General features: G+C 40.6%; 1 protein-coding gene across 1 annotated transcript; it reads left to right on the top strand.

The window, feature by feature from the left end:
- Positions 1-6,593: 6,593 nt before the first annotated feature.
- Positions 6,594-13,107, top strand: LOC149313162 (uncharacterized). The gene is made up of 5 exons (XM_089526147.1): positions 6,594-6,656; positions 7,119-7,166; positions 10,206-10,544; positions 11,107-12,867; positions 12,898-13,107. Exons 1-5 carry the CDS (start codon positions 6,594-6,596, stop codon positions 13,105-13,107), a joined length of 2,421 nt encoding a protein of 806 aa, XP_089382273.1.
- Positions 13,108-26,809: the final 13,702 nt, after the last annotated feature.

Genomic DNA, 26,809 nt, shown 5'->3' with positions numbered 1-26,809 from the left:
TTGCAAAACACTGGTAATTTTTGTGTGTGCAAAAATCAATATTTTTCATAGGAAGAATGTATATTGCATAAAATATTGTGGCTGTATTGTATTTGCTTTGTGCAAATTTATATACACGTACAATTGTGGTTGTGCTACTTACTCCAACATTACACAACTGACTGCATATGTGCCAAAGTGCTTCATTGTCCCAGTGTGCAACAGTGAGTGGGCAAAGATCCCTTCCACAAAGTAATTGAATCACATGACACATTGAAGCATGAACAAATAAATCTGCACTTTTTGGGAATGCACAGCCAGATAAGCTACAGTTACACTTTCGGAACTCTATTTACATGGTCATGAACTGAATACAGCTCTTGCATATTGTCCCCCAAAATACAACCACATGTACGTGTTGGTCATTTTCTTGACAGGGTGTCTCAGTGTGTTGAGATATCCTTTTTCAGTGAGGATGAGAAACTTTGTGAGTATTCTTTACCTCCCCAATTTAAACATGCATTTAAAAATGTAGGTTACCCAAAAATGCAATCTTTTTGCATACACTGGAGCTCAAACTATGCATGTTCAATGCATTTTCTTTAAAATTTATTTGCTGTATTTTAAATATTTAAGTTGCCCTTCATTACTGATCTTCAATAAAGAAAATACATTGATGCAACACTGAAAATGGAGCATAAAAAATCTATGGAGCAGCAAAAGCTTAAGCAAGACTGTTATTTAAATCAGCTAATACTCTTGACCAAATAAATAATTTTTAAAACAAGTGCTGAAACACTATTAAAGCTGGCATTTCTAAGGCAGAGAGGAGGGAATTCCAATGGAAAATATAATTCTGCTAATTGCCATTAGAGGTATATGTGCAGGAGGCAGAATTATTGGAGGCAGAAGGGTATAGCTCAGGAGATCTGAGTGAATGGACAATGATATCAGAAAAGGCATTTACTCCAGCAATTTTGTTCCGATTTGTTCTTAGCCAAAAAGTATGTTACAACATTTGGAAATGTGTGTAATCCAACAGATAGCTATTTCCCAGTCTGTACACTAATCTGGAAGATATTGCCCATGCCAATTTGTATTATAACATGCAAATATAAAATTCCTCAAGAAAGCATATCACTTCATGGTACATTTCTTAGCAGAATATTGGACTTGCAGGAAAGTGGAATTAAAATGTGATTTTTCAAAAGTAACTACTGTACATTGTATACCATATATACTCGACTATAAGTCGACCTCATGTATAAGTCAACTGGAGGTTTTGGGGGCAAAATTATGGATTTTGATATGATCCATGGATAAGTCGAGGGTAAAACTTAGGTTCATGCAACAAAGGACCTAAATGATGAAGCAAAGGAAAACAATGCTAAAGAACCTACAAAATTATGGCAGGCTTAATTGTTTTGGCTCACACTAGAGGCTGGATGAAAGAGAGAGTAGGGGGAGATCAGTGCTTCCAGGACAGATTGCACTCTTGCCTTTAATCAGGGGATGGTTTCCTTTTTAATAAGAGTTAAAAATAGTATTTACATTGACCCATGGATAAGTTGACCAAGGTTTTTGAGGTCAATTTTTTGACTAAAATTTCTAGACTTATACATTATATACAGTAGTTTATGGTTACAGTGCTCATTCTTAGGTCTCTTTCACACTACACAGTTTTAGCACTGTGATTATACTCAAGCTGCCATGGCAACATCCTATAGAATCCTGTGATTTAATGAGTCAGGCACTAGATCTCTCTGGTGCAGAATTCTGAGTGCCTCTCCCTTAACTACAAACCCCAGATTTCCACAGAATGAAGCCATGGCAATTGAAATGGTACCAAAATGGTATAATCACATAGTGTAAAAGAGTATGATAAGAGTGGTATAATCATGTAGTATGAAAAATGTAAGCTGTGATCTAAGTCTAAATTCACTTTTAGTGTTCCTGTTGAAAAGCCAACAATATCTTTGATATACCCACCGTGGACAGGAGAAGCAACTCCTTTTCTAGTTTAAACTTCAGAGCTAAATCTGAAAAGCAGCTTGTCTCTTCAGCCTCACATATGATCATAACAAAAATGTTAACAGAAATCCCAGCATTGCTCTGTTTTTCCCCCATGTCTTTTTGTAACACAGAGCTTTGTTGCATTACAGCCGCAAAGAGCAAATTCAGCAAGTTTCTTTTTAATTTGGAAGCTGTTCCAAGCATCATCCTACATAGTGGCTGTATGGCAAGAAGATCTGGTAGCCCACAAATGCTTTTGCTGAAGACGTAACTCCTGGGAGTATTTCAGCACAAACTGTCTGCTTGTACAATGCATGCATTAGCAGGAAACTATCCCGACTTGGGTATGACAGCATTCTGGCTATATTTGTGAATGACACTGCAGTTGCTTATACTCATAAACCTGTACACATATGAAATGGCATAAATTAAGAAATCCAAATGAACCCTTAGCAAGAGCTCTCATTAAATGTAAACTGGTCTAGTCATTTTGGGAACCACAGTTTATTTTTAGGGAACAAATATGCATCTGGAGGCAGTAGGAAAGCGTAGGCAGGATGGATGCCTGATGACACCTTCTGACATCATCCTCTTCCTCGAGGCCATTGATTGGTCCCCTTTTAGCTGAAACAGAGTTTAAATTCATGGACTGTCACAGAAGATCCCAAAAAGTGGTCCTTGAAAATAAGGTACAACATTTATCTACAGTCGTGGAGCAATTTTAAAAATTCCTGGAGGAAACCTACTGAAGTAAGCACACAGGTAAAAACTTTAACTCTTTTCCTTGTTCAGTTGTTTTTAAGTATGTGAGCCAGAACAACTAGTACAAGTTGAGTCTCCCTTATCTGAAATTCCGAAATCTGAAATATTCCAAAAACCAAAACTTGTTTCATGGGTGGCTGATATAATGACATTTTTGCTTTCTGATGATTCAGTGTACACAAACTTTCTTTCACTCACAAAATTGTTAAAACTATTGTATAGAATAACTTTCAAGTTACGGGTAAATGAAGCATAAATGAATTTTGTGTTTAGACCTGAATCCTATCGCCAAGATTTCTCATTAGGCATGTATATCAGATACAGGTATTCTGAAATCCAATAAATAAACAAATTCATAATCTAAAACACTTTTAGTCCCAAGAATTTTGGTTAAGGGAGACTCAGCCAGTACCTACTGGCACTGAATTAATGAGAAGTCTAAGAAAATAATATGTCTATGAATGCTGAGAGTTGAAAATGTTAGATCCCTGTCAGCATCATTTGGTTCATTAAGCAATGGTAGGTATAAGACTGAATCCAAGAGGCTTAAAAGAGGGGATTTGATCATTTTGATATTAAGAACATTGATAATTAAAATTGTTCACTAACAAGCTTGTTTTAAAAATAAAAGGACATACAAGTTTGCAGTCTTACAAGAATAATGAATTAGAAAGAGATTTTTATCTCTAAATTAATGTGAACTCTGCTTTTAACATGTGTTTTACTTCCGTTATTTCTTTAGTTATATGATGCCCCACTGGTTGAAGAACACTGGTGGACCTAGCACTGATTCATATATATGAATCATGGGTTAACTTATAATTTTGATGATTTTCATCCAGATTTGTGAAGTGTCTCTGCAAATGTATTCTTTCTTGGGGCCCATTCTATTTTATTATTCCACTTTAATTGCCATGTTTCCATTTTATGGAATCCTAGGGTTTGTAGTCTGTTGAGCCACTAGAGCTCTCTGGCTGAGAATACCAAATGCCATTCCCAAAACTGCAAATCCCAGGATTCCATAGGACAGAGCCATGGCCATTAAAGTAAAATAATAGCACTATAATTACATACTGTGAATGGATCCTAGGTTCTCATCCGCTGAAGTGAAAGTTCAAATATAGTGATTACTATAATAGATTTATACATGGAGGTCATAACCAGGTTCCATTCAACAAATGAGAAATATACGTGCGTGAACTCATTCTATAGCAGGTGTCATTCCTATTGTCATTGGTTGGCATCTTACTCATCAACAAGGATAGGGAATGATTGCCCTTCCATATTGTGTTGGGTTGCAGCTCTCATGATTCCCTCAGCATCAGTTATGACAGTTAGCACCAAAGCTTGGAAGCAATACATTTTTTGGACTACACCAGCATAGTGAATGGCCATGGTAGGTGGGACATTCTGGGAGTTATAGTCTAAAAAGTAACTTTTCAAAGCTCTGTCTAGGAGTGACAGAAGTTACAATCCAGCAACATTTGTAGGGGCTCACTGATTTCCTACCTGTCTTCCTGATGTATGGCAATTTACATCTATAGATTGTTTGGTGTTCTTAGCAATAAAGCCACAGGTCTTGGATTGGTGGGGCAAGAGTCCACCACATTGTTCAGTGTCATGGAAATGCCACAAGTAGTGACCAAATGGAGATGGATGAAGGTGCGGTTTTCAATAATCAGCTGGCAATTGATGATTTACTCTTCTATTCATAGCTAAGCAAATGCTGAAAATTGTTACATGCTTTGCCACACCATTTTTCCTGTACTATGTAGTTCTATAACTCTAAGCTAAGTATAGGCATTGCCTATGGAACTATATTGGGCTCCATTTTAGACAGAGTTTGCTGATCCAAAGGCTGAAAGTGGGAAAGAGTTTTTAATGTTTTATCCTTCCCGCACATTTCTCTCAAAGTATTTATTCTTATCTCCCAAACTCCAATCCTTCCCTGTGCTCCTTTTATATTTACAGATACATCTCTACTAACAAACACTCTGACTCAGGGTGCATCTACACTGCAGAAATAATGCGATTTGACACCATTTAACTGTCATGTTGCCATCCTACAGAATTCTGGGATTTGTAGTTTTTGTGAGGAGAAAGAAGGCTAAAGATCTTGTAAAGCTACAAATCCCAGGATGCCATAGGATGAAACTACAGCACTTAAAGTGGTGCCAAACTGCATTATTTCTACTGTGCAGATGCACTAAATAAGTATTTTTTTATAAAGGCATTTAATTCCTGTCCAGTCCCTCCCTTTCCTTATGATCTGTCTAGCTAGAAGTTTTTTAGCATCACAGGGACAGGGAAGATGGTGAAAGAGGGCTAGAGAAATACAGACTTGCAGTGTCAGGTTGCAGCAGTGTATCTACAATATACGATGTAATAAATGAAGCCTGATCTGGAAAACAGCAGGATTCTGCTCTAGCTGATCCTACAGTAGCCTATGACAGGTAACATAAGCAGCAGTTGCCTCCAGAATCCCTTACTGAGCATGTGTGGCCATGAAAACAGGGAGACAAAAGGAGAAAACATAAGTGTGACTCAACAGCTATGCCCAACATGTTAAAATATATACTCTGTGTGTGTGTGTGTGTGTGTGTGTGTGTGTGTGTGTGCGCATCCATGTGCCTAGCCATCCAAATGAAAATTGTAAGAAAAGTGGAGTCTGGTCAAAGAAAAAGTAATCCCTAGATGAATTTTGGAAAAAACCTTAATGCGATCTCTAGAAGGTTCCATTATTTCTATTATTTATGCCAGGTTTATTTGACTGGTTGGTTCATTTCACATGTTCATATTGTTAGTTTTGACAAAATGTTTGTTGAAACACAGTGTAAGAACCCATCCCTCTTCTTTCTATCTTATTTCTGCTTCTGGGGTCAAATTTTGTGCTGAAGAACGCATCTACTTTGTTAACTCTTTTAAACAGCTAGGGGTAGCTGGTGAGCCAGGTTAATCTGCTTTCCCCCTTCCTCTTAATTTTGATGTTCACATATGTGCAGTATGGAATTCTGGGGGTGGCTACTGTGTACCTTGTCTGTTGTAAAAAGGCACACATGGGGACAGTAGAATCAGCTACAGCAAAATGCCATTTGGCTCCAGCTCAAGTCATAATGTGTTGTTTACTGCAGACATGCTGCCGAAAGTCTGTATTTCTCTAGCCCCCCCATTATCATTTTCCCAATGTTGATACTGCTAAAAAACAATAACTCTCTATCTCGATAGTGGACAGGGAGGAAAGAGGGGCTGGGCTTACAAAAAAACTGTAAAAATGAGCTTCTTTGTCAGAGGTGTTGTTAACTGATATATGCCTGTAAATAAACAATATAAAGTGAACAGCTGACAACCTATAAGTCAAATCTGGCTTTCCAGAAACCTCCAAGAAGACTCTGTTTCCAAGGATAGGTATTGTTCAGCTGGCCACATGTTCATCTGGCCACCACTAGCCATAGCTAGTGGAGAAAAATGTTGGAAAATGAAGTTTATCAACATCTGGAAACTGAGAGATATAACTGTGTTAGTCTGTAGAATCAGTATGTAGAGAGACCTTGTAGCACCTTTGAGACTAACTGAAAGAAAGAAGTTGGCAGCATGAGCTTCCATAGGCTTCAGTCTGAGGAAGTACACTGAGGTCTATGAAAGCTCACACTTTTCAGCTCAGTAAGACTGGCTTTCATAGTTCAGCATCAGCTATCCATAGTGAAAAGGAAACAGTACAGAGGATCCCTTTACCCTCTCTGCCCTAATATAACCAATAGTCTTTGTGTGTAACATTTCTGATCCCTTCTGTACCTTTTCTTTTTTAACTCTTTTGTTTTGATACTATTATAGGCACTAAAATGAACACAAAGAGGACTGTTCTCTTACTTGTCTCCCTGTGTGCTCTATCCTGGGCCCGTCCTGTAAGTGCTTTTATAAAATTATTATTTTAAAAGTGAGTGCTTTTTTTTAAAATAGCATGGAAACCACAGCAGGCTTTTTATGCTGCAAGCATGTTTTCTGCTTTCCCACTGAAATCAAGGCTGCTGCCATACTGCTGAATAAATGCACTTTGACACCACTTTAACTGTCATGGCTTCCTCCTATGGAGTCCTGAGATTTGTAGTTTGTTGTGGCACCACAGCCCTCTGATAGAGAAGGATGAATCTCTTACAAAACTACAAATCAAAGAAGTCCATAGCATTGAGTCATGGTAGTTAAAGTGGTGTCAAACTGCATTAATTCTGCAGTGTAGATGCAGAGAGGCTCCAAAAGTATTCAGCTTGGGTTGGGTATTGTCCTATGTGCTGATTCTTTTCTCAAGACTTTCTATAACAGCATAGCTTCATGCCTTTATTCATAGTTTCCCATTTTAATTATTCCAGGTGTCCAGGCACCATGGTGCACATCACAGGAGCTCTGAGGAACACTGGGTAAGCAGGACATTCTGATTTTTCTTGCATCAGATGTAGAACTCTTGCCACAAAATCTTTTCAGCTGCTGAACGCTAGAAAGAATGCGAGAGGAGAGGCTGCTGGTTCTGATGGCAGTGGAGCAGCGAATTGCCTCTGAATTGTAGCCTAAGATTAAAAATTCCAAGATGAAATCCCAAAATAGTTTTAGCACCTTGGATGGTTCCTTTACAGTTCTGAGTAGGCCATTCATTGTACCACTGCACAGAAAACCCCCAGCTACATGAATTTCAACAGGGAGAAATGCAAGGTACAATACTTAGGCAGAAAAAAATTAAATGTACAGATATAGGATGGGAGACACCTAGCTTGACAACAGTTCATGTGAAAGGGATCTAAGGGCCAAAACACACAGCAAAAATAATCCAGTTTGAGATCGCTTTAACTGCCCTGGTTCAGTGCTAGGGAATCCTGTGAACTGTAGTTTATTGTAGCCCCAAAGCTCTCTGACAGAGAAGGATCAAAGTCTCACAAAACTACAAATTCCAGAATTCCCTAGCATTGAGCGAGGGCCATTAAAGCACTCGCAAACTGGATCATTGCTGCTGTGTATTTTGGACCTAGTGTTAGTAGACCACAAGTTGAACATGGGTCAACAGTGTGATGCAGCAGCTAAAAAGCCAATATGATCCTAGGCTGCATCAATAGTAGTGTCTAGCTCAAGTCATAGTACCACTCTATTCTGTTTTGGTCAGACCTCACCTATTGTGTCCAGTTCTGGGCACCACAATTCAAGAAGGATAGTGACAAGCTGGAGAGTGTCCCAAGGAGGATGATCAGAATAGTGAAAGGTCTGGAAACCATGCCCTATAAGGAGAGGTTTAAGGAGCTGGATATGTTTAGCCTGGAAAGGCTAAACATAAAGGGTGGCATGATAGCTTTATTTGAAAGAATGTCATATGGAGGATGGAGCAAGCATTTCTGCTGCTCCAAAATTAGGATACGTAGCAATGGAGTCAAACTACAGGAAAAGAGATTCGACCTAAATATTAGGAAGAATTTCCTGATGGTAAGAGCTGTTTGACAGTGGAATATGCTACCTCAGCATGTGGCAAAGCCTCCTTTTTGGAGGTTTTTAAACAGATGCTGGATGGCCATCTTTGACTGTGTATTCCTGTATGGCAGAGTGTTGGACTGGATGGCCCTCGTGGACCCTTCCAACTTTATGATGCTATACCACTAAACTTATATCAGCAATTTCTACTAACACTTGGCAGAAATGCATCATATCTCTATCCAAAATGAGAAGTGAAATGGTTAAATTCCTCTAGTTTCATCACTTTTAAACTTTCCTTGCTTGTGGCAATTTTTACTGAACTCACCTGATTTTTACCATATTTGAAGAATTCTTGACATAGGCAAAGTTTCAGGTTTTGAGCATAACAGGCATCATTTTTGTATTCTGTGGTTTATAATAAAGGAACATTCAATGTGTGCTTTCCCTGAATGAAACAGATGCTACTTCAATATATAAAACAGAGCACTTACTCTAAGGATGCATAATCACTATAGAAATAATACAGTCTGATACCACTTTAGGTGCTGTAGCTCCATCCCATGGAATTCTGAGATTTGTAGTTTTACAAGTTCTTTTGTCTACTCTGCCAAAGAGTGCTGGTGCCTCACAATGCTACAAATCCCAGGATTCTATAGGATGGGTGCCATAGCAGTTAAAGTGGTGTCAAACTGCATTATTCCTACAGTGTAGATGAAGCCAAAATTGAACTAAGATCCTTATCTCGCCTTGGCTTTGTATCAAAGCCATCTGAAGAAGAATCAAGAAGTGAGTAGGTTCTTTGTACATAATTGGTATTGGGTCCTATTTTTTTTGGGGGGGGGACAGAGTATCAATCAACCAATCAATCAATCATAGGTATGCCAACTAAACAGCTATACTCAGAATGGGAAAGCACGAGGAGGGATTGAGACTAACATCCTTCCCCTCCTTTTGTATTTATTCTGTTCATTTGGACTTATCTTCTAAACCCCTTCAGATTGAATTTAATCCCATTAAAATCAATGTCAAAAAGAAATTAGTAATGGATTTCACTAGGAAATTAATGCATCTAATGCAGACTTCACTCCTATAACTTATTATTTGGGCACATCCCCACTGAATCTTATGAGGAGACACAGAATTCTTGATACATTTAGGACTATGTGTTATTCTGTGCCTGTTTCAATGAGAGTTGACCAAGAATGGTTGTTGCATGCCTTCACATTGTTTCTGACTTATGGTAATTCTAAGGCAAACTTATATTAGGGTTTTCTTGGCAACATTTATTCAGAGAGGGTATGTTTTTCCCTTCCTCTGAGCTTGAGAGAGTGTGACTTGCCCAAGGTTACCTAGTGGGTTTGAGGGCAGAGTGGGGATTTGAATCTTGGTTTCCAGAGTCATAGTATCACACTCAAAGCACTATACTATGCTCTTTTGTCAGGGGCAGCCCTAATGTATCCTCTGCTGTACCACTTTTTCAGCTGCTTTTACCATATTCCAAATTCTCTCTCCTCCTCCCACTTTCTTCTTTTGTCCTCTGCTTACATCAGTTGTCACAAACTGAGTTCAAAGTGAACAAGCAATCTGCATACAGTTAACTCAGCAAGGGGGAGATGAGAAGAGAGGAGGGACAGAATTTTGCCCTTCGCAGTGGGCTCTGGCAAAAGCTATCTGCTGCAGCCTCTCCTATCTTCTGTTTTCTTTGTCATTAACAACTTTATCCATCTTATCACACTCTAAAATTGCTTGGCCACATGTGTCCTGGTTTTCTTCTATGAAATGTTGGAGGTTCCATGGGCTGTATTTTACCCAGGCTTCATCTGTTTTGCTAATTTATGTAAACGGTTTCTTTCAGGTAAATGCAACTGGTCTAGTTTTAGACATTCACACATTCCACATGGTGTTATCCACACTATTATGAAAGGTTTTCAAACACTATAATGTCAGTTTTTGCATCTGTCACTGTTCAGTAACACACCTTTTCATTTCCTTCTTCTGTACAGGCTACTGCAGGTGAGAGAAACTTGAATAATGTAGCTGATTCTGCAGATGTCAGTGCTGAAGACAGCGGGAGCAGGCAAAGCATAAGTGCAGGACATGAGAGCATCAGCCATGAGAGTAGTGAAGGCAACAGCTTTCTCAGGAAGGTTTCCAGTGCTAGCCTTGAGAGCTACTCAGTAGATGACCATGAATGGAGCACTCGAGATGATGACAATTATTTTAGAGTCCACCAAGCAGTCCATAGGAATTGGGCCGATGATGCTGATTCTCATGAACATTTTGACCTGCAAGAAATGAATGGGGACAGCTCTGTTGATCGTTCTGCTCACAGAATTTCTCCAGTAAGTATTCAAAACATTCCTGAATAAAACCTGAAATTGCAGGAGATGTAATTCTTTGCCCATCATAAAGCGAGTCATAAAGATTTATAGCTGTCCCATAGTTGCTTCTAAGCAACATGAATAGCCCTTGTCCAGGGGTATTACTACGAAGATGCAGGGGATGGGGGGGGGGGGTTGAGGACTGTACCAGGTGACACCTCAGAGGGGAATGGCACCTGGTGCATTGGTGGGAAGGGATGCTGACATTCTGGGTCTGGTAGGTTTGCTGACCTCTTCTCTCTTTCCCACCCAAGTAGCAGCTCCACCAGACCCAGAAATATCCACCCCAAAGCTATTTTAAAATTCATCTTTCTGCTACATTTTAAAATATGTTTTATGTCCACTGCTTTGTGGGCTGCTTCTCCACTGAGAAAGTCAGATTAAAATTTGAGAAAGTTTTTTAAATGCAGCAGTAAGATGTCATTTTCTGTTGTAGGATGGATATTAAAAACATCAAAAACAGTTTTTACTGTGAGAAATAATAACATCTTGGGTATTCCTCCCTGTTTGTCTTTCTGCACAGGAGGATCAGAATGAGATTCATGAAGACCACCTTTACAGTGATGTCAGAAAATCCAAAGAACTGTTGGATGTTGAAAATGATGGCATGCTTTATACCCCTGATCAAGTCTTGTTCACCTTCACGGGGGAAGGAGGAAGTGATCTCATACAGGATGAAGAAATTAGTGGTGATGATGCATTGAATGGACACAATGAGGAAGATCCTGGCCACACTGTACTTCCAAATGAAGGAGACCATCCACAAACTACAGTAAACAATGGAGACCAAGAGGGAGACAATGCTATCGGCCGACACCATGGTGACAGTAGCAGCAGTAGCAGCAGTAGTGAGAGCAGAAGCCTTGATAAAGAGGACAATCACGTAAGTGATTACAGCAAAAGACACAGAGGTGATAGTTACAGCAGCAGCCAGGAAGACAGCTATGATTTTGATGACGAAGGAATGCAAGGAGATGATCCAAGAGCCTTTGAGAGTCATGACAGTGAGTCTGACAAGCTCCACAGGGATTTTCCTTCCAAAGAAAGCAGTCAAGAAAGCAGTAGAATAAAAAGGAAAGGGAAAGGCAAACATCACAGCAAAGTAATGCAACAGTTTGCTCGAAAAGTATATCATTATGTTGATGCTGATTCTGAAGAAGATCAGAGTCCTGAACATGATGAGAGCAGATCCCAGCAAGAAGATGACATCTCTCAAGAAAACAGCCAGTCTGCAGAGGATGTTAGCCAGTCAACAGAAAATGTTCCCAGCAGGTCCAGAGAAGATGCAACCAGTCACTCCAAAGAGACTGTAAAGAGTGCATCTAGAGGTCACAGCAGGTCTAGAGAAACCTTCAGAAGCCACTCCAGGGAAGATGTGCACAGCCATTCCAGGGAAGATGATAGACACAGCCATTCCAGGGAAGATGATAGACACAGCCAGTCCAAGGAAGATGATAGACACAGCCAGTCCAGAGAAGATGATAGGCACAGCCAGTCCAGAGAAGATGATAGACACAGCCGGTCCAGAGAAGATGAAAGACACAGCCTGTCCAGAGAATATGATAGACACAGCCATTCCATAGAAGATGATAGACACAGCCGGTCCAGAGAAGATGATAGGCACAGCCGATCCAGAGAAGATGATAGACACAGCCGGTCCAGAGAAGATGAAAGACACAGCCGGTCCAGAGAAGATGAAAGGCACAGCCATTCCATAGAAGATGATAGACGCAGCCAGTCCAGAGAAGATGATAGACATAGCCAGTCCAGGGAAGACTTGCATAGCCAGTCTAGGGAATACATTCAGAGCCATTCCAGGGAAGATGTCCACAGCCATTCCAGGGAAGATAATAGGAACAGCCAGTCCAGGGAAGATGATAACAGTCAGTCTAGAGAGGACGATGACACAGTGTCTATAGAAGATGTAAAGAGTGAATCTACTGAAGATAGCAGGGGCTCCTACAAAAAAACTGTGAGAAAGTCTAAAGAGATAAGTGACAAATCAAATGAGCACAGTACTGGAAAATCTAAACAGCAGAGAAGTTACTCCATTGAAGATGTATCAAAGATGGCACCAAGAGGCAGTCAATCTGGAGAAGCTAAGAGACAACATAGCAGCTCAAGTGGGAAGAGTATGTCTACAGAAGAAAGTGATGAATCCACTGAGGATACAGATGAATCCATTCAGTCTGATAGCAGGTTGTCTCACAGTATCTCATCTGAGAGCAGCAGGGCTTCCCATGAAAGTACCAGTAGTGAAGACAGTGATTCACATGATGATGATGTTAGGTCTAAGGAATGGCAAAACCAACAGAGCCGATCAGAAGAAACCAGTGAATCCACAGAAGAGGAAAACAGTCATTCTATAGAAAGAGACAGCCAATCCAGGGAGGACACAATGAGTACAGAAGATGATAGCTGGTCAAGAAGCATGGAGCTTGAAAGCCGAAAGTTAATGTTTGACATTGATCACAACAAACCATTAAGTGACTATGATGACAATGATTGCCAGGATGGATATTAAATGTATGAAAGACAGTCAAACTCAACTCTATGCAATATTTTGAAGTCAGGATGAGATCTCTTTTTAAAATTCATTTCATCTTTTTAGCAATGAAATAATAAATATTATTTATCATGAATATTGACAATTGGAAATTAGAGCTGCCATAAAATCAAATTAAAGCAAAAGGGTCTTACATGGGCCAAACACACCTGAAGAATTTCAAAAGCAAAATCACTTTCTGTAAGATTCAGCACAGATTTGTGTTGTCACTGAATATATATCAAAGGGAAAATGGGGGGAGGGGGGTTTGAGGCTCTTCCTCATGCAACACAACTGATGTACAGTACTTTGATCAAGGTTGAAAATGTTTTAATAACAGTGGAAATTATCAGTGAATTACTTCTAGAACTGGTAATGAAGTTTTACAGGCGTTCATTCTTCATATATCTTGCACAATCCTATGGGGAAAATATGTTGTATTCACAACAACAAAAAGCCCAGAGATATGTAGGCTATCACTGTTGTACTGATGTCATTTCCCTTTGAAAAGAAGACTTTCTTTAGCTACTGAAAGCAGGGGAGGAGCAATGGTGGTCTTTCAGATGCTGTTAGACTGCAGCTCCCATCCCTCACTGTTGATAATGCTGCCTATGGCTGATGGAAGTTCAGCAACTTCTGGAGATCCACAAGGTTGACATCTACCCATCTTCTCCTCTATAAAACCTCTCCCCTATAAATCTCCTCCACCCTAGAGAACACCTTACTTTGTGTTCTCTCCATTCAAGAAAAAGGTTATTAACAGGAGAGACGCGTAGCAAATGTTCTAGTCCTTGTTCCACAACTCAGGAATGGCTGTAGAATTGAGAGCTGTGTATACAAACTGATTTTGTGCTATTGTTCCAGACACCAAATGCCAAGTGCCTTAGATATCATGACAAGGCATAAACACCCTCCCCTCCCTTTTACAGGTGATGTTTATTGTTAGGAAAAGAAAAGTTGTGTCTATATTTTGTCCTTTTCAGGATGAAATTTACCTTCAGCGTAGCATGATTGCTCCTTTAGCCATTTAAAAATGGTGAATGTATACAAGCCCGCTTCCCCTCTCACCATGCCATACTACCAAAGAATTTTGGTAGTGGTGGTGGTTTGAAGGTGCACTTGAATGGTTCATTCATTTTTAGAGAGAGAGAGAGAAAAGGAAGCAGGCTTTCTCCAAAAGCAAGGCCACTCTTTCTGACTCCACATCTCCTCCTCTTGTCGCTGCTTTCCTTTGAATAGGCATATGTGAGGAATTTAATTCCAGTCCAAAGTCTGACAAGTTTGTTTTCATCCGCATTTTCCAGACTGTCCACAGGGTGGGGGAATTTGTGTTGTGGAATCTCATGTTGGTGAACAATAACAGATGCATCTGGAAAAGACTGTGCACCTTTGGAAAATGTACATAGAAGCACAGGCTGCATCTGCATCACAGAATTAATACATCTTGATAATGCTTTAACTGCCATGGCTCAATGCTAAATATCTCACAAAACTACAAACCCCATATTTCCACAGCATTGAGCCATGGCAGTTAAAGCGGTGTCAATTTGCATTAATTTAGCAGTGCAGATGCAGCCATAGACACATTTCAAATGCACACAGAATATACATTTGCTAATGTGTTCAAGAAGTGTACAACTTTAAAACATATTCACAGATAGACACACACTGGGGGAAAATAAGCAATGAAAGGGATGGATCTGATCTGGTTTGAAACCAAAACAAGTGGAACTAGGCATGGACCAGCTGTGGAGATCAGAAAGGAAAGATATCCATCCATGTGGACTCTATAGATTTGTATCTCCAAATAAGTAATGCATTACAGGGATAGAATAAATGCTTAACAAAGAGGGGCACAATGCCTATTACTACTAAAAAAAATTCAAGCACAGTCTAGACTGACTCCAGTTCCTGCAAACTAGTAGACAGCATCAATTGTATCTATCGCACAGAAAACAAAGACGATACTCATAATAAGTTCAGTGCCTGCACACATCACTTGGCCATGCAGCCATAGAGGTATCAATTAATATCAGATGTATGTATAATTTTGTAGTAAATGTATAGCTGTATTGTGAAATATTGTGTTTTTAATCCTTTTTGATACCAGTGCTCTTAAGTTAAAATAAAATGATCCTCTTTGTATTTCCTAATAAAGATGTTTAAAAGTCAACCACAAATTAGTTGCCAGGCTTGGTTTATACGTTCTGAATGATTTTTACAAATTGTAGTACATTCAAATATAAGCGACCAGAAGCAGGAAAAGGACAAGTCAGTATATGGGAAGGGATATTGTGAATGCCATATTACCCTGTCCTCAGGTTTATAAACCTAAAAACCATATCTCCCAATTTGAAAGCCACCAAACATCTATAAACCCAACAGAAGCATGCATAGTGTCCATCTGAACTACCTACATTTGGAATGAGCATTACATTAACTCAGAAGCCACTGGGAGCTTCCGTATCAGTGGGGCAGTGGATCCACTCTAGGTCTTAGTTAGAACCTTAAAAGATATATCCTAGGTGCGGACCTCTATCCCCAAACAGGTTCAGGACCTGGCTAAAACCCAGACTCCCACTGACATGAGAACCACCAAGCCACAACTACCTTTAATAATAATAATAATAATAATAATAATGAGTTTATTTATATTTCCTGCCTATCCAAAGATCAAGGTGGGATTACAACAATAAAATAATACAAGGTAATATAAATAGTACAGAATATTAATACAATCAATAAAACACTAATATTGAATTTACCAATTCCTATTAGTACTCTAAAATCAATTTATCAGTAGTCAGTGATCACAGTTGAGGGTGGGATATTATCATCAACTTTTATATAGAATCTGATGGATAAGCCCACTGGAAGAGATTCATTTTGAGTGCCTTCTTAAAGGTCTCTAAGGTAGTAATACAACGGATCTCTTCCGGTAGGCTATTCCATAATTTTGGAATCACTGTGGGAAGTTGTCATTAACCTGGTACTATGATGTTCCAGTAAATACTTCCCTGATATTCTGAGAATGCGGGGCAGATTGTGTAGGGAGAGGCGTTCCCGCAAGTAACTCGGGCCTGAGCCATGTAGGGCTTTAAAGGTAACGACCAACGCCTTGTATTGCGCCCGGAAGGTAATTGGCAGCCAGTGAAGAGATTGTAGTACTGGTGTTATATGGTCAAACCTAGATGTGCCAGTGACTAATCTGGCTGCTGAATTTTGAACCAATTGAAGCTTCCAGACTTGGTACAAGGGTAGCCCCAAGTAGAACGCATTACAGAAATCTAAATGAGAGATTATCAGTGCAAGTACTACTGCTTCAAGGTCCTTTCGGTCCAAGTAGGGACGCAGTTGGCGTATCAACCAAAGCTGATACCAAGCACTCCTGGCCGTCGCTTTGGATACATCTGCAGCAAAAGGAAGAAAAAAGAAATGGTAGGGCCACTGCATGGAGAAGATGGCAAAATGCTAACAGAAGACAGAGAAAAGGCAGAATTACTCAACACCTTCTTTGCCTCAGTCTTCTTAGAAAAAGAAAAGGGTGCTCAACCTGAGGATAATGGAGCAGAGGACAGATTAAGGGAATTTCAGCACAGAATAAGCAAAGAGATAGTACAGGAATACCTAGTTAATCTAAATAAATTTAAGTCTCCAGGACCAGATGAACTACATCCAAGAATATTAAAAGAACTGGCAAATGTAATATCGGAGCCATTGGCAATAATCTTTAAGAACTCCTGGAGAACAGGAGAAGTCCCAGCAGACTGGAGGAGGGCAAACGTTGTCCCCATCTTCAAAAAAGGGAAAAAAGAGTATCACAACAATTATCATCCAGTCAGTCTGACATCAATACCAGGAAAGATTCTAGAGCAGATCATTAAAAAGAGAGTCTGTGAACATCTAGAAAGCAATGCCATAATCACAAAAAGTCAACATGGGTTTCAGAGAAACAAGTCATGCCAGACAAAACTTATCTCTTTCTTTGCTAAGGTTACCAGCTTGTTAGATGAAGGGAATGCTGTGGATATAGTATATCTTGATTCCAGTAAGGCCTTTGACAAGGTTTCCCATGACATTCTTGCAAACAAGCTTGTAAAATGTGGCTAGACAAGGTAACTGTTACATAGATTTTGGTTGACCGGCCAAACCCAAAGGGTGCTCAACAATGGCTACCTTTCATCCTGGAGAGAAGTGTCCAGTGGGGTCCCTGAGGGGTCTGTCCTGGGCCCAGTATTATTCAACATCTTTATCAATGACTTTTATGACAGAATTGGGGGCATACTTATCAAATTTGCAAATGACACCAAATTAGGAGGAGTAGCTAATACCCCAGAGGACAGGATCAAAATTCAAAATGACCTGAATAGACTAGAAAGCTGGGCCAAAGCTAACAAAATGAACTTCAACGGGGAGAAATGTAAGGTACTGCACTTAGGGCAGAAAAATGAAATGCACAGATATAGGATGGGGGACACCTGGCTGAACAAGACTACATGTGAAAGGGATCTGGGAGTCCAAGTAGACCACAAGTTGAATATGAGTCAACAGTGTGATGTGGCAGCTAAAAAGGCCAATGCAATTTTAGGCTGCATCAATAAAAGTATAGTGTCTAGATCAAGGGAAGTAATAGTGCTACTGTATTCTGCTTTGGTCAGGCCCTACCTGGAATATTGTGTCCAGTTCTGGGCACCACAATTCAAAAAGCTCACTGAGAAGCTGGAACGTGTCCAAAGGAGGGCGACTAACATGGTGAAGGGTCTGGAAACCATATCCTATGAGGAACAACTTAGGGAGCTGGGGATGTTTAGCCTGGAGATGAGACGGTGATATGATAGCCCTGTTCAAATACTTGAAGGGATGTCATATTGTGGAGGGAACAAGCTTGTTTTCTGCTGCGCCAGAGAACAGGACCCGGAACAATGGATGCAAGCTACAGAAAAAGAGATTCCACTTCGACATCAGGAAGAACTTCCTGAAAGTAAGAGCTGTTCGACAGTGGAACACACTCCCTCAGAGTGTAATGGAGTCTCCTTTGGAGGTCTTTAAGCAGACGCTGGATGGCCATCTGTCAGGGATGCTTTGATTGACAGGGGGTTGAACTGGATGACCCTTCTGGTCTCTTAGAACTCTATGATTTTATTATTCTATGATCCTATGATTTTATGAATTGTAGGACCTGTTTCAGTCAAAAGAAACCAGGACTGTTATAACCAAGAATTCTAGGGATTTCAAACTATAGTGTGTGTATGCATGTGTCTCATCAGACTTCAAAAGCATCACCAAGCAATAGTCACTCGTGGACCCAACACCTAAGGAGCATGAAATCTGCTCTGAGTTTTACTCTGAATTTTAAAGGATCTTGCCATGTTGCTAAACGTATTTGGGGGACTGATAGCAACTATTCACCACCCCAATGATATGGAAGCCACCAGTCCACACTGGCACCAAGAAGGTGTCTTACCTGTTACAACCTGCAAGTACTTCTGTGTCTAGACTAACCCACAATTTATACTTAGATTAGGGCTCTCTCTAGCTCAGCCTTTCTGGGGATTCAGACAGGAACTTTCCCAGCCAACGTGGGTCAGAATGCACACATTCTAATTAAAATTTAATTTACAATAAATACTTTAAAGGTATCAGATACTGTCTGAACTTCAAAGCTAAGCAAGGTAAGCCCTGGTTCGTACTTGCATGGGAGACAGCCAATGAATACCAGGTGCTGTAGGCTATATTTCAGAGGGAGGAACTGGTAAAACCATTTCTGGGAACGTCTTGCCTTAAAAAACACTATAAAATTCATGGACTTGCCATAAGTTGACAGGTAACTTGAAGGCTGCATGAGCACACACACCCTTGCTATTTTAACTTCATATTTAGTGAGAAGCTGCATTGCATTTTTTAAAATAGTCAGCAAGGGGCACTGCTGCTTAGTGTCTCAACTGACCCAAGCCGCTTTCATTTCAGGCTGATTTAAAGATCTGCTTACATCAGATACACATTCCTCACAGGTTTGTCAGATGATGTAGCTGATGCCTACAGTGATTTGGTCTCAGAGGGAGGGTAAGAAATGGGGATTCCAGAATCAAGTCCCACTGGAAATCTGCACAAGGTACTTCATACATTTGGATCATTTGTGTGGTGACAATCAGCTTATTTATAAATGAGCATAAGAAAAAAAGGCAGAATACATAACTATGCATGCACTCAGGAAGGAAGATACACGATCCAGGACTAGGATGAATTAAGAGCAACTTTTGCTGAAAGTGTAATGAATGTTCAACATCCATAATACTTTATTCCTAAGTTCTTTTAAGGTAGAATGATGGAGATCTTATCTCTGGCTGAATCTGCACTGCACAAATAATGCAGTTTGACAATGCTTTCAGCTGTCATGGCTCAATGCTATATGATCTGCACACTAAACAGATATAGCACTACGATTCCCCTTTAAATGCCATCATTCCATCCTATGGAATCCTGGGATTACTAGTTTGTTGTGGTCCAGCCTATGGTCAACCTAAGGCAACACTATCATGGATTTTCTTTGCCTTCCTTGGAAGCTGAGAGTATGACTTGCTCAAGGCTACCCAATGGGTGTCCATGGCAGAACAGGTCTTCAAATCTTGGTCTCCATAGTCATAGTCCCTAATACATCCCCAGGACTTACAAAATGGCAGCACCCGTTACACACGGGGGCCGCCATTATGACGTCACGAATGCACCGCCTCCAAACGGGGCAGCGCGGACATGACCTCTTTGCGCCGTGCAAGGGCACATAGAGCACCCTTTCCGTGGCGAAACAGAGCTCCTTCCACGGTTTGCCTTTAGACGGCTGCGCCAGTGACGCAAAGGAGAAAGGGGCCAAGCAGCCCCTTTCTCCTCCTCCTCCTCCCCACTGCCATCGGGTGTCCTTGGGGCATGAAGCCCCAAGGACACCCCTTTCCAGGCCACAGGGAAGTGGTCTTTTGCCACTTCCCCGCGGCCTGGAAAGCAGCGGATTGGGGCCTCGGAGGCTGCCATTCTGGCAGCTGAGGCCCCGATCCAGTGGGGAAAGGGGCGCCTACAGGCCACCCCAAACGGGCGGTCTGTAATGCGCCATTGAGAAAAAGAGGTGGAAATCCTTATTCAGTACAAACACAGGTGGATAGAGGCAAGCAAATCCATATTTTTAACAGTTAATCACTCAGTGCTGTGGTCTTTAATGGACAGATCTATCAGTTTCAGCTTCTTCCATATTCTTTTAAAAATCAGTCAAATTCAGCAAATTGATGCAATTAAAAAATCCACACACCCCCACCCCCACCCCATGTCTCATGTTGTTGTCATTGTTAATATGAATGAATGTGTGGATTTTGGTGAGCTGTTGTTAGTATTACATGGAACAGAAGTTATCCCACATCCTTACACTCAACCAGCCAAAACTCTTAGGACATGCTGATGGATCAGATTAAATATAGTGGTCAAATCACATTGGCCATGATCCTACATTACGACTGTATAAGATAAATCTTTCCATAGCATTGATTGTTCTCTGCATCCACTGTGTTCAGTGACCATGTTGTGCTATGACAAGCATAACCAAATGCACAACCAAACGTGAATGCACATCCACAGGCACACTACACATTAATTCAGATGCACAATGGTACATCATGCATAAATCTGCTTCTTCAACCATGAACTCAGTAGGGATGTTACACATCAGACAAATATGTCCATCTGCTTCTGTAGAGGAACTGACACATGCACAAGACATTAACAGCACTCTGCCCGTTATTTGGGGGCCGAAGGCACACCTTAATGCTTGTGTAACAGAAAGGCAGCCAGTCAGATTACTGTAGCAATGTTTCTTTGAGATGTAGTGACATCCTAAGTCAAAGAAGCTTTTAAAGGGATGTCTTAAAAGCAGCTCTGTTTGTCACCTGTTTTGGGGATCACAGAAGGTGAAACCCATCTGGAAGCTGTGGGTTAGAGTATTTATACCTTCAGGCATCCTTCCTGGATGACTGAGGTTAGGGTGGTTTGCTTGCCTGTTCTAGCAATTTAGATAGATCAATAAAGCTAGAAAAAGAGCCACATTGTAACTCCTGGAAAGGATACTCTTCAACCTGTTTCAAAGGCACGTATTCTCCCCTGCTGATCCCCTAAAATAAAGCTGTTTCCATTCGAGGTGTTCCAAAACCCCTCTGTGGTTTCACTACTTGCAGAGCTGCCTCAAATATTTAGCTAGATGAAGGGGGATTTATGTAAATATTTAAAAGGAATAGGTAGCTCACTTAAAAATCATGGACACAATCCACCAGGAGACTTCCCTGTATTATTCAGTTCACTTCAATGGGGTTTGCTGAGGCATTTTAATCCAGGCTACGCCCTGGGATGTTCCTTGAAGTTCGCATACAGTGTCATCCAGTCTTTGCCACAATGGCCTCAATCCATTACATGTGAGACACTGTTGAGTGAAAAAGAACAGAGTCTTCTGGCTCCTTAATGACAAACAGATTTATTGTGAGAAATGGTTTTGTGGAACAGAGCCCACTTTGTCAGATGTGAACTGTAACCTCAACTAGCCGATACAGCAAGAAAATAAATGTGAACATTGACCATGAAATGTCTTCAAGGTCACATCACATGGAAGAGGTACCATCAGTTTCTGACATTTCTATACAAAGTTCATATGGAAGGTGGTTTAATGGTAAATTCTAAAGTGCAGGCACACACCATAACAGTCTCACAGCTACAAAGTCCAAAAATCCCAGATCCATATAACAAATCAATTACAGTACTTTTCGACTCTATCATTAATTGTCCATTAAAGAATAAGCCACCCTAAAATACTTTGCATTACAATAAAGATAGTTCACAAAAATATACTCTTCCTATTAGCTCCCCGGCTCAGTACAAGGTGTTGGTTATTACCTACAAAGCTCTACATGGCCTGGGTCCAGTCTACTTGAAGGAACGCCTCCTCCCATATAATCCTTCCATACTCTCCGTTCCTCCGGGAAAAATCTTTTACATCCAAAAAATACCAGATTGACGGTGACCTCCCAGAGGTCTTTTTCTGCTACGGCTCCTAAAGCTTGGAATGACCTGCCAGAAGAGATTCGCCAATTATCCTCATTGGAGGCTTTTAAAAAAGCGACAAAACCCTTTCTGTTCTGGCAGGGCTTCCCTGAGTGATAACTGCCCAGAACTGATTCTATCCGTCCTTCCTACTATATCTCCTCGTCATTCACAGATTGTAGAATAATCTTGTAATGTTGTATTGTATTGTTATATATTTTAATCATGTTTTATGTTAATTTTATAGTTTGGGAGGGAGGGTTGGGTCAGGGTTTTGTGCGGTTTATTGTTTTTATATTGTGTATCATAAACTCTGTTGTTGCCCGCCTCGATCCCCAAACGTAAGAGGCGGGATATAAATAAATTATTATTATTATTATTATTATTATTATTATTATTATTATTATTATTTCCCTAAGCCTTACAGGGTCTCCCCCTCTCACAGGGAGAGAAAGGTATGGTATGAAGTTGAATGCTTTCATGGCTGACATCCATAGTTTTTTGTGGGTTTTTCAGACTATGTGGCTGTGTTCTTGAAGGGTTTATTCCTGATGTTTCACCAACATCTCTGGCTGGCATCTTCAGAGAATGACGGCATGGAAGTGAGTGGGGTATATATACTGTGTGACCCTTGGTTGAGTGGAAGTGTTGGTCTGTCGTTGAATGGCAAGACCTAAGATCCAATTAATGATCCATTGTCTGCTGTGAAACCCTTGAGCCTGGGTGGTTTTTCATCTGCACTTGCTGTGTCTTGATTATGGTATTTTTCAGGACTGGTAGCCAAACTTGGTTTACTTTAAGGGTTTCTTTTTTCCTGAAGTTATTTAGGATTTCAATGGTTCCTGTTGAAGTTATTTAGGATTTCAATGGCTTCCCTGTGCATTCTGACCTGATAGCTGCTGGCATGGTCCAGAATTTCAGTGTTTTCAAATAGGATTTTATGCCCAGGATGGTTTATAATGTATTCTGCTATTGCTGATTTTTCTGGCTGGCCCAGTCTGCAGTGTCTCTTGTGTTCTTGATTCATGTTTGAACACTGCATTTGATGGTCCCTATGTTATCCATAAGGTACAGCTTCATGGTATGTGGTAAGCACTGACTATTAATAACAGCAATACATGTTTTGTGATAACATATCAACTTCTTGGTTTTCTAGCTTTTCAGGAAGTTGTCTTATAACTAGATCAGGCTATTTGTCCATTTAGCCCAATAGAGTCTACTTTGATTGACAGACACTATCCAGGCTCTCCATCAGAAAAAGTATTTCTCATTTCATGCTACAGGTTCCTTTTAGCTGGAAAAGCCAAACTCTGAACCTGAAACCTTCTGCATGCATGTATTCTACCTCTGAACTAAGATCTCTCTTCAAATTAAATCTGTAATAGCACAGAATCTCCACAAAGACCTACTCTGCTGCCTCATTGTGGCATGGGGGTGTCCCTGGAATCTCAAAGATATTTTGTGCCAGCAAGGCACAAGCGCTGGCAGGTTCTAACAAACTGGTAAGGCTTCAAGTACAGCTCCAGAAGCAGACATCATGTTTGCTATCTGAAGATCAGCTTAGCTAAGTATGCCAGGGTTCATCATCAGAATGTTATTTAGTAAGTGTGCTGACCACAGCAACTTTGAGCACAATGAAAGTATATGAAATAGTTGTCACCTGCATCAGTGAAGGAAATACCTGCAGAAGTAGCATCACAGGTGTTTAGGAGATTCAAGGTAACAGGGTAGGCATCCATGGTTCATATTTCAGTATGCTGGTAAATTCTAGTTCATGAAACCCATTAGAGGATATTCCTTTGAATAGCTGCATTTGGGTGTTTTTGTTTTGGTCAAGAACAGTTTTTCAGGTCAAGAGCAGGGAATCCTGGGAAACTGGAATGCTGTCCCCTACTTTCTCAATGCTGTCATAACAAAGTGTGATTCATGTCCATTCATACTGCCACATTGAACTCAGAAGATATCATCAGCTTTGTTTGAGTTAATAAAAGAATCAAAACTTCTTGATTCTAAGGAACAGAAGCCACCAAGATTAATGGTCTTTGATAACAAACCAAAAGGAGAAAATGGATGAGAAGAAATCCCTTTACTAGATAACAATTAAATTGCAATGTATATTTTACCTTTATGGCTAACTGCATGTTCTTTCTCATTTCAGACAGAGTTGACAGCAGCTTTTCACAAAGCAAGTAATAAACTTTTTTGTTTTTTGATAATGGAGCTGGGTGCACAGAAAACAAAGGACAGTAAATTTGTGTAAGGACAGGCAGTCATGATAAGAAAGAGCTTACCTGCACAACATTTCATACTATAATGTTGTGCAGGTAAGCTCTTTCTTATCATGACTGCCTGTCGTAAACATTTATTAACTATATATAAAAATTGTGTTATGAACTTACCTAAAATGTATGTTATTGTTATATGCCTTCAAGTCATTTCTGACTTATGGTGAGTCTAAGATGAACCTGTCATTGGGTTTTCTTGGCAAGATTTGTTCAGAGAGGGTCCACCTTTACCTCCCTCTGAGACTGAGCCAGTGGACTTCCATGGCCAAGTGGGGAGTCATATTGCTTTATCACATGAAAAAATAAAGCTGAAATGGAGTGGGAGAGAGGTGGCCTTCTTTGTGCCTCTCTGCATGATGTCATAGCACTTCTGTTCTCTTCCTGAGGAAGATGATTGTAAAAGTATGCCTTTTGTTATGCTAGAAAAATCAATTTGATAAAAGGCATACTTTTACGACTGTCTCCCTCACAGAAGTGCTATGATGGCATGTGGAGGGGCATGGAGAAAGCCACTATTCTTATTCTCATGCGATAAGGCTCATTGTCCACCACTAAAAGCACTGTACCACAGTGATTCTAAATCTAATAAATCTATGGCCCAAATCTAATTGCTAACCCAAACCAACATAGATTCATTTAATCTATGGGATTTAAATAATTTAGAATGTTCTCCAACATTTCGTAGATGAAAACCAGGACATGTGTGACCAAGAAAGTCCAGAGAGCAGTCAGGATGCCAGAAGTTATTAATGAGGAAAAACATAGGAGCTAGGACATGCCAAAGTAGTTTGCTTTTTCTTCAACCTTCTGGGAAGGGAAACATTCCACTCTTCCTCTCCTCTCACCTCTGCAGAATAAATTGAGTGCAAGCTACATTTATACTTTGAACTCAGTTTGCAGCAATGGAAGTAAAGACAAAGGGTGGGGGAGTGGGAGGAGAGAGAATTAGGAACATTTTAAAAGCAACAGAAAAAGCAGGACAGCAGGGAATTAATTGGGACTTTCCCTGCCACATCCAAGTTTAACATTCATGATCAGGGGGCCTTTCACACTGCACAATTATAGCACTATGGACTTGAGCAGATGGGCAGGATACCATGGGCCAAGCCTGTGGTATGCTGCCCCTGATTCCAACCTGGGTCAGTCCCCAGGCTGGTGTGGCAATGGGCTGGTAATTCCACATCTGCCTACTGCTGTGCCATAGATCCACTGCCACCATACCTGCCGCCGCTGTCATGACTCTCCCCCACCACAGCCCATAAAGGTGGAAATTAGATGTTTGCTACATCCATTTGGTCATGCATCCCCTTTCAACATCATAGGTTGCAGTGGGGTTCTTCAGGATGGACATGACAGCAGCAGCAGGTATGGGGCATGCGGGGCCATCTGGTCTGCTAGCTGTTACTACAGAGTTTCCAGGAAACTCCAGGGCAAACAGCAGGGTTGTTTTGTTTGTTTGTTTGCTTGTTTTTGGATCCTTTGAGATGGAAGCTGTCCAGGATTGCCAAATCAGCATCTAGACTGGCTGATCCAGGCCAGGGCTAATGGCCTGCGCCATCAGGACAGGATGACATGAGGCTAGGATGAATACGGGGTGTGTTTTTTTGGCCCTTGTGTACAGATTTCAGTTCAACTGCCATGGCAACATCCCATGGAATCCTAAGATTTGTAGTTTAGGGAGGAGTTTTTAGAATTCTCAGCCAGAGAGCTCTGGTGCGCCACCAAACTCCACATCCCAGATTCCATGGAAGATAGCTGCAGCAGTTAAAGTAGAACCATAATGCTATAACTGGGTAGTGTGAAAAGGCCCCAGGTTTCAACCACTATTTTGTACCATGGTAAACAAATTTGTACCTGGGGTGTCTAATAAAAACAAACAGCACAGGGTTCTAGTGGAACAAACCTTCCCAAAAGCCAGAATTGTTCCCACAAGTATAAAGGATGAAGAAGGATCGTAAGCCAAAGGGACAGAGCAGACCTTGTCAAAGTATTGAGGATATTAAAGAAGATAGTGTCTGAAAGGTTGGTTCTGTGTTGTGGATTGGTTGGCTACCATCTATTTAGACAAATGATAGCCATACACTCACAAGGTGCAGCAGCAGAGAGAAAACTGAAGGAGAAGGGAAAGTCACTTATTTGAGGTGAGGGGGGAAAAGGTCTGCATTCCTGTGGCATTCCAAAAATATAGTTCTTGCTGAAAAGCTAAATGAGAGCGTGATCTTGTGTAAAAGAAGACTTTGAAATCCTTTATTTTTCCTTTTTTGTTTCTACTAGTGGTATGCTGTTATGTTGGGAAGGAGTGGCTGGCAGGGATTCTAGGCAATGGGAAC

The sequence above is a fragment of the Sceloporus occidentalis genome, unplaced genomic scaffold, assembly GCF_023333645.1.
Source record: "Sceloporus occidentalis isolate IW3139 unplaced genomic scaffold, rSceOcc1.0.p SCAF_5, whole genome shotgun sequence".
Classification (NCBI taxonomy): Eukaryota; Metazoa; Chordata; class Lepidosauria; order Squamata; family Phrynosomatidae; genus Sceloporus; species Sceloporus occidentalis.
This window is presented reverse-complemented; position numbering and strand designations above follow the sequence as displayed.

Excerpts from the sequence above, each read along its gene's own strand:
- LOC149313162 (XM_089526147.1), top strand. The coding sequence starts at position 6,594 with ATGAACACAAAGAGGACTGTTCTCTTACTTGTCTCCCTGTGTGCTCTA. Across the intron at positions 10,545-11,106 it reads CTGCTCACAGAATTTCTCCA|GAGGATCAGAATGAGATTCA; the intron begins GTAAGTATTCAA and ends CTTTCTGCACAG. Across the intron at positions 12,868-12,897 it reads GTGATTCACATGATGATGAT|AGCCGATCAGAAGAAACCAG; the intron begins GTTAGGTCTAAG and ends CAAAACCAACAG.